At 40.6% G+C, this 17,708-nt stretch overlaps 1 protein-coding gene across 4 annotated transcripts in view; it reads right to left on the bottom strand.

Moving 5' to 3' along the window:
* SH3PXD2B (SH3 and PX domains 2B) overlaps positions 1 to 16,221 on the bottom strand; it is a 130,496-nt gene extending 114,275 nt beyond the window's left edge. Inside the window, exon 1 of one of the 4 annotated variants that reach the window (XM_088133677.1) lies at positions 15,805 to 16,221. In XM_088133677.1, the coding sequence (XP_087989803.1) occupies positions 15,805 to 15,876 (72 nt within the window). In that variant the 5' untranslated portion in view covers positions 15,877 to 16,221. The remainder of the gene's footprint in view (positions 1 to 15,804) is intronic. The other 3 variants (XM_088133678.1, XM_088133675.1, XM_088133676.1) reach the window with 3 other exon arrangements.
* Positions 16,222 to 17,708: the final 1,487 nt, after the last annotated feature.

The raw sequence follows: 17,708 nt of genomic DNA, 5'->3' as shown, positions 1-17,708 counted from the left end.
AACCTAAGGCAATAAAAAAGAGCCAACAGAAGGCAAATTAGGTAGACACCATTGCTGGTGACACAAGCGTGAGCTTACAAGAACTCAAAGCAGCAGCTACTGACAGTCAGTCTTGGTGGAGTGTTGTACACTGGCTTATGAAGAACCAGGAGCAATCAAATGACTGAGAAACAACCCTGAGTTAGTCCTAGTGAATGCAGGAGTCAAGACTACATCATTGGAGGTAGATTTTAAAAGAGTCAATAAAAGGTTATAGAAAGTAGTCTGTGGAGGCTTGCTTATGCATAGAATTGAAAGATTTGGGCTGTTTGGAATGATGCCAATCCTGATTTGAAATATAAGCCAACATTTCCTCTTTCCTCAAACTTCCTCTGATTTAAAATACAAGCCAAATTGTTTTCTTCTAAGCTATTATCCTTCCCGAAGACTAGATGGGGCAGAATAGCTTCTTTACAACATAAAGCCTATTGCCCCTTTAAGTCTCTGACCCAACTTCATGTACAACATTTTAACCCCACTTCCCATTCAGGGAAACCCTAAAGCAGTTTACAGTTGAGAAACATGCTATGGTGAGCTTCCCCCAGTTACTCTGTCTCATTGGCCCACTCGCTGTTTAGAGTTCCTTCTTTGAGTTTCCACGGCTTCTCTTTTGAACCAGCTCTTCTGCCTTTGTGCTGCTTCTCCATTCTTGGAGATCCTGGTGATCTACCATCTTAACTGCTTTGGCTTCCTTTTATTATATTTTCCCTTCAAACCAGCTCTTAGCCAATCAAATTGCTTTCAATTGTTTATCTGCACTTTACACAGTAATTTCCCTGATCCTTTAAAAGACAAATGCCCCCTCAGTCTTTGTTTTAGGGAACATGTTCCCACTGGTGAAAATACATGAGGCTTTCCTGAAACTGCACAATATATCTTACTTGGTACTTTGTGTCATAGCATGTCCCTGCCTCTCCCAAACCAATCAAAATTAAGCTATGGTACTATTTTTAAAAACAGCCTTCCCCACCCTCCTGTTTCATATATATTAGTCATCAGCTTCCCTTGGGCTATACTGTCTGAGGATTATGGGAATTCCACAATCAGTTCCAGTTAAGGAAAGGATGGTTCCAAGAATGAATATCTCGGATTTCTGTTTCATACCCAAGATACAGAAGGTGCTAATGGATAAAAGATTAAACATGGAACAGAATAGGAACCAGCATTTTTTAACAAGGGAAGAGAACACTTACTACATGCTAATTGCTAGTGCCAGTGAAATCCCTAAATTAATTTTCACATTATTCTGCATTTAGCAAGACAGTTATATTAAAGTCGGAACCACTTATATCAACTAAGGAGATCCCCAGATTAATCAGATCAGTAATTTTCAACCACTTTGAATACAAGAAAGCTACACAGATGGGTAGCAATCTGAAAGTCTTTGCTTGCACCAGAAGAAAATGTTTATTCTGTAATGCTGCTTATTTTGATTTTTTTTTCTTAAAAAACAATAATTGGTGTACTTTGAAGTTTATGTGATTTAAGCACTCATTGAGCTGAGATTCTAAACTTGTTATTTGATTAAGTTCATTTCTGCTAACCCACACATTAGGTTGACAGTATCAGGCTTCTGCAGAGACTCAACTTGTACATACAAGAGCTGAAAGTTTGTTGCAGGCATAACCTTTGCTTCTAATGTACCATGTGATCCTTCCAAAGGAGTTCCTTTTCATGAAGTCACTATGAAGTCACATGCTGTCTCCCATAGTGTCTGCCTGGCCAATTCAGCCTTACAGGGATGGCACATTCCGGGCTTTTTTGAATGAACAATGCCATCCATTGGGACTCTGGAAGTGCCCCTTCTCTGTAGCAGCACCTGCCCTCTGGAATGAGGTTCCCCTGAGATCCAGATGGCCCCCACTCTGCTGTTGTTTAGAAGACCTGTGAAGACCTGCCTCTTCACCCAGGCCTTTGGTGAGGGAGAATGAGACCCCTTGCTTCATCACACTTGCCATCTTTTATCTTTATTTTTATCTTTTATGCTTTATTGATTTTATTATAATTTCTTTGATTGTTGAGAGCTGCCCAGAGTCGTTGGGAGTTGAATGGCATACAAGTTTTTTTTTTTTATTATTATTATTATTATTATTATTATTATTATTATTATTACTACTACAACAACTACTAATCAAACTAAGCAGCTTTAGTCTCTTTCAGCTTTTTCTCATTACACTCCAAGCATACAAGAAATATAAACTGCTATCCACAGGAACATTTCTGAACATCTTGTGCCTTTTTAAAGTTAAGTGGCTAATATTGAGCACAGAACACTAAATCTAAGAAACAGTGGCTATGACGCAGAACACAATCACATTTTGCCATAGCCTGATGTATTCTGCTGCATGTAAATGATATACTACTTTGAAACTGAACCTCTTACTGTGATCTAAAGTGTATTTTAATCAAAAGGATCGGACACACACTTAAGTTCCCCACCATGAATTTGAAGGTGTCTGGCAGCACCTTTTCTGATTAACAAAGAATTCCTGTGCAAACAGGTCAGACTCCGCATAATGGTTTTAATGGACACAAATTTGACATCAAGACCCAAAACAAGGACAAAGTAATATCTGGGCACTTTAAGCTCCCAGGACACCACTGATTTCAAATTTGCCATTTTAGAACAATGAAACTATGCATTATACAGTGAGAGATTGCTGAACTCACATACATCAAAAGATATCAGGCTATCTCAGAAGGTCTCAGCAAGCACAATAGTTTTTTAACACATTACACTTGCTAATTGAGGAGGTACTTGTAATCTGTCTCACGTGTAACCCACACCTACATAACCACCCTGTCTTCCTCTCCCTCTTGCCTTATCCCCTATTCAAATGTGACAGCAGCGTCACCTCCATGCATCTGATGCAATGAGCTACAGGTCACAAATGCTTATGCCTTTTTGTCACATGGTTGGATAGAAAAGGTGCTACCAGGCTCCTTCTGATTTGTGGCTACCACAGACTAACTCAGGTCTCCTTCTACAATCCCTAACTGTGGAAATTCATTTTGGAGACAACAGTCTTGTATTACTAAACTTCTGCCATCTTGTAAAACAGACTTGGGTTTTCTTTCCTAGTATATGAGAAGAGATACCTTCTGAAGGATCATGGCTGCTTTGCTCCATGCTCAGCAAACTAATCCTAGGTCAATCAAATGATGTAGGAAGGCCAGTTAGATTTCTTTTTAAATTCCACTGACTTTAAATAGTGCAGCTATAGGATTCTTATACAGGTATTTCAACATAAATGACAAAATAGGATCACAGGATCGCACTCAAATCTGGTGAAATGTAAAGTCTCATAGCAGGATTACCACACCCTTATAATATATGTTTATAGGAGACAGTAATTCTGCAATCCTGCTTTGGGATTCTTTTTAAATGGCAGGAAAGCAGGGTTGAAGTGTTATATGTAAATAAACCACTACTTATTAAAATAAAAATATTAAATTTATAATAATCTGATAGAGGTTTCTTTCCAATATGTGATTTTATCTTCGGTTTGACCAGAAATCCTAAGACAATATTCAAGAGATGAGATTAAACATTTTCATCATTAAAAGGAAACAGCCCAGCAGCAAATTAAAAATGTTAGGGTTTTTTTGTTTTTTTAGATGTTCCCCATCAAAGAAATTAGATGTAGGAATCACCTACTATTAGTTCTCAATCAGACGACACAATGTAGCAAAAATAAATATTTTTTTTTAAGTACTAGTTGGATGCATGATAGATTGAAGCTGCAGTTTTATAAATGCATACCTGGAGACCTCTTCTACTGAACTTAAAGGGACTTATTGTATGACATTGTACAGTTATGTGTATTCAGAGGCAGAGGTAATGGAATCATATAAGGGTAAGGATGTGAACATCTAGTTTAATCCCCATGCAGTGAAGGAACTCTCTACTAAAACATCCCTAATAGGCCATCCAGATTCTGTTTACACACCTCCACCAAAGAAGAGCTCACTGTTTCTCGAGGCACTCTGTTCCATTGCTATCACTGCAATTTTTTTCTGATGTCCAACAGAAATCTACTTCTGTGTCATTTAAACCCTTTTTTCTTGTACTGTCTCATGGACCACTCTGAACATTCTGTCTTGTTTTTAACATGACAACCTTTCAGTCTTCTTTTCTCCAGGCTAAACAAACCAACACCTCCAACTGTCCCACATTTTTTTTTTCTTTCATGGCATTTATCTTGATCTCTTCTGGACATGCTCCAGTTTGTCAATATTCTTCCTAAAATGCACAGTATTCTGGGTATGGTCTGACCAATAGTCTATAGAGAAGAATAAGGAGGTTTCTTGATCTTGATACTGTACTTATGTTGATGCAGCTTAGGATTTATTTGTGTTTCTTTTCTTACCATAGTTGCCATTCCCTGCTTAGGTCCTTTGGATCCAATTGCAAAACATTTTTTGGTTCACCTTCAGCTTGTAATCCATCAAGACACCCAGTTTCTTTCTGTATATACTGGTGCTTAGCCTGGTCCTCCCATCCAATCCTGTACTCATGCCTTTGATTTTTCCTACTGACATGTAGGATTTGCATTTTTCACTGTTGACATTTATCTTGCTGATTTCTGCCCATTGTTCCACTTTGTCAAGATCTCCTTGAATTTTGACATTGTCTGCTAAGATGTTTATTACCCCACCCACCCCTTTTTGTTATCTACAACTTTGATAATCCTATTTTCAAAGGCTTCATCCAAGTCATTTATAAATATGTTGCACAGCATCGGACCTAGTTTGGTGGGAAGCTTTTAACATCCACTCATCCAACCATCTCTATATCCTTATAATAGCAGTATAGTCAGCCCACGCTTTGCCATATCCTTTTCTAAATTATCATGGACTTTGTTGAATGCTTTGAAGTCAGAGTGCATTAAGTCCACTACATTCATATGGTCAACTAAACTGGTCACTCTATCAGAAAAGGAGATCAGGTTGGTTTAGCATGATTTATGGTTGATAAACTCACACTGGTTCCTGTCAAACAATGCATTCTTTTCTAAATGCTCTCAAATTGTCTGCTTAATACTCTGTTTCAGAGTTTCACCCTGGATTTATATCAAACTAATCAGTCTGTAGTTACCCAGGTTCTTTCCCCCCATCCATTTTTGAAGATAGGACAAAGCTTGCCTTTTTAAAAAATCTTCTGGCACTATACCCATCTTCCATATTCTCTCAAAGACCACAGAAGGGGGCTTGCAGAGATTCATCTGCAAGCTTCTTCAAGACTCTCAGAAGTAGTTGGTTTTTGTCCTGGATCTTAAAATAGTTCCTGGTAGCCAAATATGAGGAGGAAGGAGTATTAGGTATGTTCACCACCTTGACTTGTTTATAAAAATAATAAAGGCAGGATTAAAAAAATCTACAAAAAAATACTCCTAATAGTTTCTTTTCTTACCATAGTTGCCATTCCCTGCTTAGGTCCTTTGGATCCAATTCTCCTTTGGGGATAAGACTATAACAAAACAGTTGTTAAGGAGCTCTGCCCTCTCCCTGTCACTTATTACTACCCTATCACTTTATTCTAGCAACAGACCCACACCCTCCTTTCTCCCCCCACCCACTTTTACTACTAACATAGCCAAAAGGGCCCATTTTATTGTTTTAAGTTTCTTCAAGAGCTTAACTTTTCTAACTTTCTTTCTGCAAATATTAACTACTTGCTGTTATACCTCCTTGGCAATTATAACTATCTCCCATTTCCAATACATTTCCATTTTACCTATTTGTTCCTTATGCATTCATAACAGTTTTCTAAGTGATAATTTTTCCTCACAGGAATAGTATGCAATTGTATTCCCAGTATTTTTTAGAAGTTCCCAACCCTCCTGTGCTCTTCTTGACCCAAGAATATCCATCCATGGGATTACACCTACTATTTCCCTAGGCCTACTAAAATCAAACAGACATGTATAACTATGCTCCAATTTCTCTTTCTGTAGAATTTTGAACCCCAAAATTCTGTGGTCACTTCCTCCTAAAGTTCCTACTACTTTCAAGCTGTTTTTCCCTATTGGTTAGGATGAGATCTAGGAGAACCAATGCCTTGTATCTTTTTTAACCTTCTGGAAAATGAAATACAGGTAGTCTCCAGTTGAGGAACAAGTTCTGTTCCCAAGGTCTGTCCTTAAGTTGAATATGCACTGTATGTAAGCTGGAACAGTATTATTGTATAATACTGCATAAGTAGTATTGTGTAATTAACTCAAACCATTGTGTATTTAACTCAAATCATTATGTATTTAACTCGAATTTTGCTACAATAGGCTCTGTTCTTAACTATGGGTTGTCCTTAAACCAGGTGTTCTTCACCTGGGGACTACCTGTAGTCAGCAAGACCAGTGAGGAATTTTTGAGACTCTTCTGCTGAGAGTTCTTTAACTGGTCCAGGAGGGCTTACACAGATCTCCTACCTGACTTGACAATCTACAGCCCACCCTCACAATAAAATCTTTGTTGTTTCTCCTTCCTTGTATTCTTACTCAGATTATATAAACTGGACCACCATGCTCAAACTCCTGGATCTCAATACTTGGTGTGCACTTCTTTTACATATAATATTACTTTTCTTTTTCTTTTGTCTGACTTATTCAGCTGCATATTAGATAAAAATCCAACGGACAGCAACTCTTATGCCTGTAGTTCAAATGGCTGCCCCAACAGTAATGCAGAAACCAGACTGAAGTTGAAGTAAGAAAGATTTGCTAACCCAATGCAAATGCTGACAAAGAAAGGAACGAATAAACACACAAAGTTTAACTGGGAAAGTTGTTAACAAGGGATAGCGTTTGGCCCATAGTTTACTTACAAGCATTTACATTAGGGCTGTGCAAAGCATTCAGAGGACGTACACTGCAAAGCATGCTAGAGCAAGTGAGACGCCCTCTCCTCAAAGCAATAGAATGACTACATCCTTTGTAAAAGCTGTCACCAGTTCTCTATGTAGGTGTCTAAAGAAAACACTTATGCAGGGACAACCAGTGACACAAAGTGGCTGTGAGTAGGCACACAGCAACATGCCTGTATCATGTCTCTCAGCTCTTGTGGGCCAAGTGGGATAACCTATCCCAAATAAATTCTATCTGGTCTGTTCAGTTAATATTTACCATAGTGTTGCCTATGTTTGTTTTATGGCAGCAGAAGCACAAGGAGACTAGGTAGACTAGCCTTCCCCAATCGGATGTCCCCCTATCTGATGCTTCAACTCCTAGAATCCAAAGGGCACCAACTTGGTAAATATTAGTCTATGCTTCTGTATATTAACAAATGTATGATTGTCTACACCAACAAACTTGCTACCCAAGATGAAACAAGTTGTAGCTCACAAAAATCTGCATTAATACGATTAGTGTTGAACACAGAAGATGTTTTGTTTATCAGAGATTGCTGCTAGATGAACATACCTGGCCTCTGTTTTCTATGGATAAAGCTGATATTCCAGCTTCACCGTATAGTTGCCTAGGTGCCGAAAGTCTGGGAAGAATCAAAATACAGGATCCAAAATGCACAGAAGATTGAAGACTTTGGGAAATTTAACATGAGGATCTGAGCAAGCAGACTACAACTGGATGGAAAAGATCATTCCAAGACATGCAGATATAAGTTCACACATACTCCACCTACTATAAATACCATTAAGTCCAATTAAGGAGACTTTAGATGCATTGGAAGCCTTTTTTCCTCTCAAGTCAGGAAATAGAAGCAAAAAAAAAAAAAAAGCACAGATGCCTTAGTTACCCTGCACTCTTCTGTTATAGCCAGGCTAGAAATAAATGAGCCCAGCACCATAATTTCAAAATGAGGTATTTCTGTGTGCTTTAAAGATATAGGAAAAGTTACTATAGGCTAGGTACTCACTGCCCTTTACTTAGCCAATTTCTCTCTGATTGCCTCACAACTCAAAATGACCCTCCTTGTAGGTTTTTTTAGAATCAAACAGTCAAAATATAGCACAAGAAACTTCTTATGAATCAAGTTATTTTTAACTTTTATTGGTAACTTATCCAAGATAGAAAAATATAGTTTCTCAGAAAGATTGATTTTAGATAACTAAGCAAGCAGCATTCAGCTGAAGTTACAAACAGAGCTTCAGCTCCACTCCCTCTTTAGGCTTTTGCCTTCAAAATACGATGGTGAATTGTTTTATGGTCAACTTGGTCTACCATTCTTAGATTAAACATCTGTCTTCTGGCAATAACATTCCTTCTGTTAATTTAACAGTATGCCTACCTAAAAAGACAAATTCCCCAGAGTTAATCAAGGGCTTTAGTTAAAATTGGCTGGCAACCTCTTGCAGTTAACAAAATTTGTTATCTTCTTTTTTATGTCTTCAGATCATGTTCTCCCTCTGGGCATCTGTACCAGATAAAAGTATCCCACACTGTGCCATTCTCTCTCTTATTTCTATGCCAACCCTTCTACAGTGATCTTGAATCACCCAAGAACCTTCAGCAGCCCAAAATTATCATAGGCCATTATTCATTACCGAAGGCATATCAAACAATTGGAGAAATTTCACATGCATGCTCTCCGCTCCATCCTGAGCATTTGTTGGCAAGACCATGTCTCCAATCTGGAGAACTTGGATCATGCAGAATCCACCAGCATCGAGTCCCTGATTATCAAAGCCCAGATGCAGTGGGTGGGACATGTCGTCAGAATGGATGACCATTATATGCCTCACCAGTTGCTCTATAGTGTACTGGAGTCTGGGAAGAGACCACGAGGTTAACCACACAAACGCTACAAAGATGCTGTGAAAGAAACGCTATGCCACTGTGACATCCAGCAAAGGAAACTAGAAGCTGCAGCTGCTGACAGAACCTGATGAGCCCTGTGCTAAGAAGCCTCCGCTGGCTTTGAAAACAGGCACCACCAAAAACTGATAGAAAACCGTGAGCAACGTCACAAAATAACATCCAGAGTTACCACAACAATGGACTTCCAGTGCCCCTACTGTGCTAGACTCTGTGCTTCCATACTGGGACTGCAGAGCCACCTTTGTGTCCACAGATGAACCACACAACAGTGCGTCTTCTTCAAACCTGAAGGACGACCATATCTATATCTATAAAGATTACAAGGTTTGAACAACCCAATAAGTAAAGTTACATACATTTTTCAGGTCTTTTGTAGAACAACCTATAATATTTAATGAGCAGGAAGTTTCTCAAGCTTAGAGCATACTAAACAGTTGATTTTAGGAAGAAAATTAAAAACAAGTTTATGTTTAAAAAAGACAGAGAATATTTATGATTGGCTCCAACACTGCCCAAAGTGCCTATTGGTTGTTGATGGTTAAGATGACTCACTCTCATCTTTCCTACTTATTGTGGGGGAAAAAACGGTTTGGAGGTCCTATAATTAACTATCACTGCAGAGCTGTCTTACTCATATGGAAGTAGCATCTTGATTCACTGCAGCACTCATTTCATTCACAGGATTTCAGAAACAATGAAGCCATTTTTAAAACTGTTTGCCCTTTCCTCCAAGGAGCATGTAACATCTTCAGTACTTCCCCTTTTCCTCCTGTACCTTCAGAACAATCTTGTGAATTAGACTGCTTTGTATTTACAGTGTTATGTAAGAATTCATCCATTATGATGTACCCTACAGAGCAAATACAGGGATAGTGAATATAAATCAGCCCTCGTCTTATATTTGAGGGAAGTCAATAGTTTGAGGGAAAACTAAGAAAAAGAAGACACTGATGAAAATAAACAAGTGGGAGGTGCACAAGGCCACAGATGTTGCAACTGAAAAGCATGGCGGCCTTCAAACGTTCGCTGAGTATTGGGTGTGTCCAGTTGCCTAGTGAATAGTTCCTTTTCTAGTGCCTCAACTGGGCTTCTGTATCTTATTTTCCTTCCCAGTTCAAGTTTCTTCCTCTTTCCATTTTCCCTTCCTAGTGCTGCTCCCCTTTTCCCTCCCTCCAGCTGGCTCTTTTTTTCTTCATGCTGTTTTGCCTGGAAGAGGGGAGAAAAAAGTGTATACTTGCATGTAAATGAGAATGGTTTATACACATGAGAGCAGACTGAATCTCATCTGCACATACCAATTCTTTTTATAAATGAGATACCTTACTTTACAGGCAATTATTTTTAATCTATAGTAGTAGTGATGCATTCAATTCATATTTTTTGTCCTGGCTCTGAAATTTTTGAGAAGCATAGCTTTTGGCAGATAAATATATGCATACACACAAATACACACAGACATACAGAAGCATGTCGTATACACACTTTTAGCAGGAATTCCCAGGACTGGTTTCAGCTACTTTAGGAAAACCCGAGATGACAAGCTGAGAAAGCTAGATCTTGCACAGAATATTTTGTTTTCCTGTCTAGTTTTGATTTTGTGGGGTGGTTGCCTTACATCTGGGGTCGCTGTAATTCAACAGTATTAAATGTAAACCAAGCGACAGTGGAACAGCAAGGTTGGTTAAGAAAAGTGTAGTGCAGCATGTGAACCTTGCCAGTGACTTGCCCAAGACAGCTTTGTGGTGGAGAAAAACAGATGTAACAAACAAAATGGAGGCTGCAACCCCGTCTTCCCTGTCTTTTGGTCGTGACCAGGGTCAAACCCAGCTCCTCTCCTCGCCTATCAGGGATTTTCCAATGTTCCATCTCTTTCACAATGGCCTTACCCAGTTCTGCTGCCACTCCTGAACGGTTAGTTTTGCCCAACAATAGAACTAACCCCAGGTGCAGGGACGAGGACTACCTAGCTTCCCCAAACCAGCCAGCAAATCAGATCCCTAGGATTTCCCACCCTGTAGCCCTCAACTTCCATAAAAATCTTTGCTTTCCCACTGTTTGGGGTTCCTCTTTCTTGTAAAGCTGGGATCCAATGATCATTGAATAAATAGCGTTATTCTCTGTTCTTCTGAATTTTCCGCAAACCTCATGGTAAAAATGATAGAATGAGACTAATGTATAAGTATGTATATTATTCTCCCATGTGCACAAATCAAATTGCTCTTAACCTGACCATACCCAACATTCAAAATACAGAAACATATAATTAACTGCAGAACCCAGAGTTGAGTATATCGAAGTAAACTTTTTCTTACATTTTCATTTTTTTGGACTGAGTTGAACAAATATGAGGATTCAGAAATATAGAACAAGTGGCAGAAATAACAAATACCTACTGTATAAGATTACAGAGAAAATTCATGTCAAACATTCCTATGAAAGTTATTAAAAGCTGGTTTACAGAAACTTAAGCCTGTTTTCCTTTTAAGGGTTAAAGAGTCATGTAGCTGATCCAAAAAAGCCAACATACTTGTGGTGGTACTTTCCATTTCTGGAAGAGGACAAAGATTCTGCATTGCCAAGAGGAAAAGTAGTAATTGTGAGCCTTTACTTAAAGCATGAAGTTGTAACTAAATTATGACATCACTAACTATTTTCAGGTTATTCCAAGGGGTTAGGTTAATATATTTTCCACCATAAATAACATAAGGAGTAAGGTAATTAAGAATACACTGTAACAAACAATGAGGATTCATAAATATGCTTCTCTCTCGCTCTCTCTCTTTCTTTTAAAGGACTACCTAGCTTCCCAAAACCAGCCAGCAAATCAGATCAATGTTCTCTACATCAGGCTATATAGTTCTAAGCAAGTCTAAGGAAGGTATTTAAAAAAGAAAAGAAAGGAACATTTCCGGGAAATAATAAGTACAAGAATTAAAAATTTCTCCCTGATTTCAATACAGATAGTCCCCAATTTACGATGGTAATTGGGATCGAAATTTCCATCACTAAGTGATGCAGTCATAAAGCGTGATGTCACATGACCACATTGCTTAGCGATGGTCATCCCGGCATTCCCCGTTGCCATTGTTAACCAAATTCCACCGGCCCTTAGCCGAGGACACACCCCAAGCCAAGCCATTCCGGGCTTGGTCCCTCTCAGCCCCAAGCCTTGGTAAGGTAAGGGACTGTCTCCTCTTCAACTCCCACCTGTCTATCTCCCCCCAATCTCTGCCCTTTTGGCCACACTGCACCCTGCCTTACGAGGTCTCATTGCGAGGAACAACTGTATGGAGCACTTGTGGGCGATTTCAAGTCCTTTCCTTGTCCAGAGAGGAATTACAAAGAGCTGGTCTACTTGCTGGCTCTTTATTCCGCTGCGGTCGTCGACCCCGCTTTTCGCGGAGCCATCTTCAGTTCTTCCCTGGAAGTGACTATTCCTGCCATATACCTGTTATACTGTATAAAATGGTGGACAAACAATTGGAGTGCTGTCTGCCCATTTAATATTTGTGAATTAGAAACTACCTGCATATTCAGTAAGGAAGAATCCACAAGCTGAGGACAGATACCAATCAACCTCAAGAAATGCATCACAAAGGCAAGGAGCTTAATGCTAAGAGTTGGTTCAAGGCTGGCAGTGAACTACAGTTGGGTGCTACAGGAACAAAATTATGGTTAAATAAAGTAAAGCAACTGTTTGTAGCAAGCCATACAGTATTTGTTACATTCCAAGGGGCAAACCATGACTTTTGCATGTCCTGTAAGCTTGTAAGGTATAGTTTGCTCATTCATATATAAGAGCAGAATATGATTTGGTGCAAAACAGGAACTAATTAAATCTCTCCCTCTCAAAAGAAGAAGAGATTCTTCCTACAATGCCAATACGCTCATTGTCTTAGGCTACCATTACATCAGTAGTAATGCTAGAGAGCTGCTCAGTTTTAGATAAGAAATAGGATGATCTCATTTTAATCACAAGGTATGCTAGTGAAACCTTACGAATATTTGAAATGAACAGGTATACTATCAAGATGACTACACTGTGAGCATCAGAAGACACAATTCCCAAGATTATCCTTCCCCAAAGAATTTAAAAAAAGAGCTCTTTTGCTTTGATCTGCAGTATAATATCAGGACTGAGCATCCTGGAGCCTTTCCTCCGGCTCCCTATTTTCTTGTGTACTATAATGCTTCAGAAAACTGGTGCATGTCTAATCAGTATCTCTCTGTGTGGATTGTTTCAAAGAAGATGAAGATGTTTCAGATGCATTTTAAAGCAGAGGTATATCTGTTATTATGTATAATAACAGGCAAGAATGAGACTTTCCATAACTCTCTCCCAGTCTAATATGACAGCTGGCTGCATACAGAAGAAAAACAATTTTATCTGTATCCAAGCCTAAGCACATATAACTGCACTCGGTCCATAATGTTACACAAACTTAATTGGAAATAAGTTCTGCTGAATATAAGAGGGCTTACTTGGAAATAAACAGACATGCACAAGATGTTAATCACAATCCTTTCTTTCTGCTTTCCCTCTGAATCCCCCTCTCCCTCCCTCTCACTGGCTGTATTGTCTTGCCCCAGTATTGGATTTTGGAAGACTGCCAGTGGTGCTGTGGTATGTACTGGTTATAGTCTCAGAGTAGGAAAGAGAAGTTCCAGAGTGGACTCCCCACTATACCTTCAGGCTCACTGGCTGATTGGGGTGAATCACCACAGCCTATTTCACAGGGTTTTTGCGATGAAAACATGACCTAGGGAGATCAAGTACACACCATCTTGAGCTCCTTGGAGGAAAGACGGAGTCAGGATACTTTTTTAAAAAAGCTCCATTCAAAGATCCTTGAGAAGCTTTTTACTTTTATTTACAAAACTCTGAAGCACTACAAAGTTAGGCTTAATATAGACAGAAACGGACAGGGTAGATCAGGACAATTTACAATAGATCTGAAACAATTTCTAATTCCGTATTGTTTATCAGTAACATCATCATCAACAACCTCAGCTACACACACACACACACACACACCACCCCCACCATGAGTTAGATTGCAAAATCAAGGAAAGCTAAGTAGGGAATGTATGGGAGCAGAACTGTTAGGTGAGTTTTGATCCTGACAACACATTTCTGGATTAAGTATATGCCCTGAGACATCCTCTCCTGATTCTTAATTCCAAGAGGGCAGAAGTTTCTATTGTTCTACTATTTTCCCTACTGACAGATTCCAGTATTTTCCCCCAAAACAAAGTAAATCTGGCAAGCCTAATGTCTGCCCATTGTTGATGACCAGACAGCTCTATAAAAACACAGAATAATCTGAACTTGATTACCATTATCAATTTATCACAAAAAAGAAAGCCCTCTCATGTCTGAAAATTGAAGAGTTGTTGCTTTGCAAAAGAAAAAAGAAAAAAGTTTGTATATATCAACATCACTAGAGGTGGATACATCATGGTCATTTGCTTTAAGTTCAGTAAGCAGAAATTACAGATTGCAACCCATGAGAAACCTGTATTCTAATACAACAGTCTCGTTCTATACCACCATTCACTCCTTGTTCTCCTCTGCATCCTAACCATCTCCTACTCAACTTCTTTCTACATTATGATCAGGAGCAATCAGCTTCAGCCTTCAGACCTTTTTATGTTTTTTTCACTCCTATGGCTTTCCATTTTTGCTATGAATTAATTAAACATCGTCCCAGATTCTTTAACAGTTCAGTTGCTAGCCAACTCATTGGGGCTAAACAATGCATTCCCACCCAATCTGTAATGCATAAGGAATGTTTATTGCACTAAATGAAGTGGTGGCAGGGGTGTTAACTGTGGGATTCATCAGGAAATAAACCAGATACTCAAGATGAGAATAAACCCTGAAATATGAGGCATTTGCTATTCTGCAGATGCACTCTGCTTTTCTTGAAATGATATCCAACCAATTGCAGGCATCGACTCCTGTGGATTCAGGTCCCCAGACAGAACCTAATACTACAGACCCATTGCAGTAAAGGTCTCTTTGCCCTGCAATGTCTGCAAAGCATACTGGGCACTACCCAGAGCACTAACTTGGATTATCCAAAGATCTTTTAAAACTGCTTTTCTTGATTAGCGTTTATAAGCCGCCCAGAGTCTATGGGAATAGGTGGCTTCCATCATCATCATCATCATCATCATCATCATCATCCTTTTTATCTGAAGGGTACCTCTCTTACATCCAGCCCAGCTGACCTATCACAGGGCAGGCATACTGCTTTCTCTATGACACCAAAAGCATGGAGCTAAAGGCTAGGAAGACAAATCTGGCAGAAGAAGCCACTACTTTCCTTTCAAAAGGGAGAGACCCAATGTAGCAGATTCTCTGCCAGGACAGCAGCTGCTCGCCAGATCCTCTCCAGCAGCTTAACATTTCAAGCACATTTTGAGACAAAAACGCCAAGGGAAGTGGCAACTCTCACCATCCCACGACATCTAGAATGCTGGATGGTCAATACAGTCCTGCCTTTGTAAAGTCAATACTGAAGAAAGAAAAGGGAGAGGGGGGGGAAAAAACCACCAGGCACTAAGAACTTCCTGCTTGGCTCGTTAGGAAGTTGCAGCAGAGGCAGAGGCGAAATGCTCCAATTACAACATTCACGGAGTAGATCTAGCAGAGAGAGGAAGGGACCACACAGAAGTTGCAAGAGGGAGGGGAGGGAGATCCTCGACCAGGCCTTCCCCAAGCTGGTGCCCTTCCAGATGTGTTGGGCTGCAAGTCCATCATCCTCAGCCAGGATAGCCATCTGGCAGGCACGAGATTGGGGAAAGGCCGCCCTCACCCTTTGCCAGCTTACCCCCCCACCCCGCCCCCTGCCCATATGGCACTGCCTGGGCAGGATCCTTGTCCGAGAGTCGGACGCCAACAGAAGGGTCGCTTTCCATTTGAAAACGAGGAAGGACTAGGTTTGTGAATCTCCCCCCTGCCCACCCCGGAGTTACCCAGACTCACATAGTGCTTGTTAGGAATTCGCCTCTTCTGCACGTCCAGCACCTTCACCTCCACGATACTCTTCCGGGGCATAGCGTTGGTCCTCTGCAACGCGAACCCCAGAAGCAAAGCAGAAAACAGTGCAAAACTCGGGCTGAAAGGGAGGGGGAAATCGGGGGTGAGGGGAGAGAGCGAGCGACGAAAGAGCCCCCTTCTTCGGGAGGGTGGTGGAATCACGGCTCCAACAGAAACGTACAGTACAAACTTTTACGCGCAGCGCCCGGGCAACTTGGATAGGCAGGAGCGAGCCACACCACCCTCGGCGTCTGCTTCCTCTTCCTCCTCCTCCCCCCCCGCTCTACTCCTCCAGTCTGTCTCTGTCCAGAGTTTGCAGATGCGGGAGGACTCCTCCCCGGCCAGTGCCGCTCAGACAATGTGGTTATGTGCTCCAATCCAGCCGGGCTCTTAAAGGAACACGAGCCCCGCTCGGCTGGCAGCAGGAGAAGCCGCTAACCCAGCGGCAACGCGAGCAAAACGCAAACCCCCAAGAAATCCCGCCGGGAGTTTTCGCACAGCTCCCTGCGCCCCCCTCCGCGGGAGCCGGAGAAGGAGGCCGTGGCTGAAAGGAAGGGGGGGGGCGAGGGCGAGGGCGAGGGCGCTCGCGAAGTTGTAGGTCTAGGGCAGGAGCGATATATGGGGAGTGGGTCTTTTCAGACCGCTTCCAAGGTTTTAACCTCCGTTTGACCTCCTCCGCCTTTTCCCCCGCTAAGTGAGGGAGAGAACAGGGATTGATTAGCGGCAGTGTTCCTCAGCCCGGAATCAAATCCAGTCGTCTCGCGTATCTCCCGCGGGGAAAAAGCAGCATAAATGGTTGGAATCAGAAACCCCTCAAACAAACAAACAAACAAACAAACCCCAAACTCATGAATCTGTTGCAAAAAAGAGGCCACGTGACTGATTTCTGAGCTGGGACAAAGGCGATCTTCGCATCATCAGGGAAATCTCAATACGGTCCCACAGCGGCTCTTGCAGACTCCGAGCGAACAGCACAGACATTTTAAAATAAAATAAAGGGGGTGCCATAATAAAAAGTGGAATGCATCAGAGACACATGGACTAAGATCTCTATCCTTTTCGACATACGTTTTTATTAATTAGTTAATGCCCCAAAACAACCCGAAACCACAAGGAAGAATGGTCTGGAAGGACCTTTTCTGACCCAGCCAAACAAACCAAGTTCACCAGCCACACATAAGCGTGAGATTTGATACAGTGAAAACTCCTTCCAGCCAAAGGTCCACATTCCAGAAATCCTGATTTTCGGATATATCCCAATGTTCACGGCATCAATTTTATTTGAAAAGGTCTATTCTTTTTTTCTTTCCTCTTGTTTTTACAGAAGCACAACATATATTTATATTTTCTTATATATATCAAATTTGTCACTGCCCATCTCATTGAAATGACTCTGGGTGGTTTACAGCAGAGATAAAATCAATTAAAATACAATATAAAAAACAATCTTAATAATAAATTCCAAGAAAGATGGAGAATTGGCAAATAACTTCATTTATATGCATAAATTAAGATAAATTATAACCTACTCCAAACTCCAGTCCTTTTTTGTTAACTCCTGGGAGTACTCTCTTGATCCTGAACATGACCCCTACAATATAGTGTGTGTGTGTGTGTGTGTGTGTACATGTGTACATATACATACATACAGTTATGTGGAGTTTTTTCTTTGATTTATTGTTTTTATGCTGTATGCTGCCCTGTTGCCCAGAGTCACACTGACTGAGTTGGGTGGTCTTATAAATCTTATAAATAATAATAAAAAATGGCTTTAGTTACAGACACTCTCTCTTCAGATGTTTAAAGTTAAGACATTGAGGCCACCTATTCAGTGGAAGCTGTTGCATGTC

This window comes from Python bivittatus, unplaced genomic scaffold (assembly GCF_059951505.1).
Source record: "Python bivittatus isolate LINGU-HERP-01145 unplaced genomic scaffold, Pbiv_v1 ctg000080_np1212, whole genome shotgun sequence".
Lineage (NCBI taxonomy): Eukaryota > Metazoa > Chordata > Lepidosauria > Squamata > Pythonidae > Python > Python bivittatus.
Note: the sequence above shows the minus strand (reverse complement) of the source record. Positions and strands in the feature narration are given on the sequence as shown.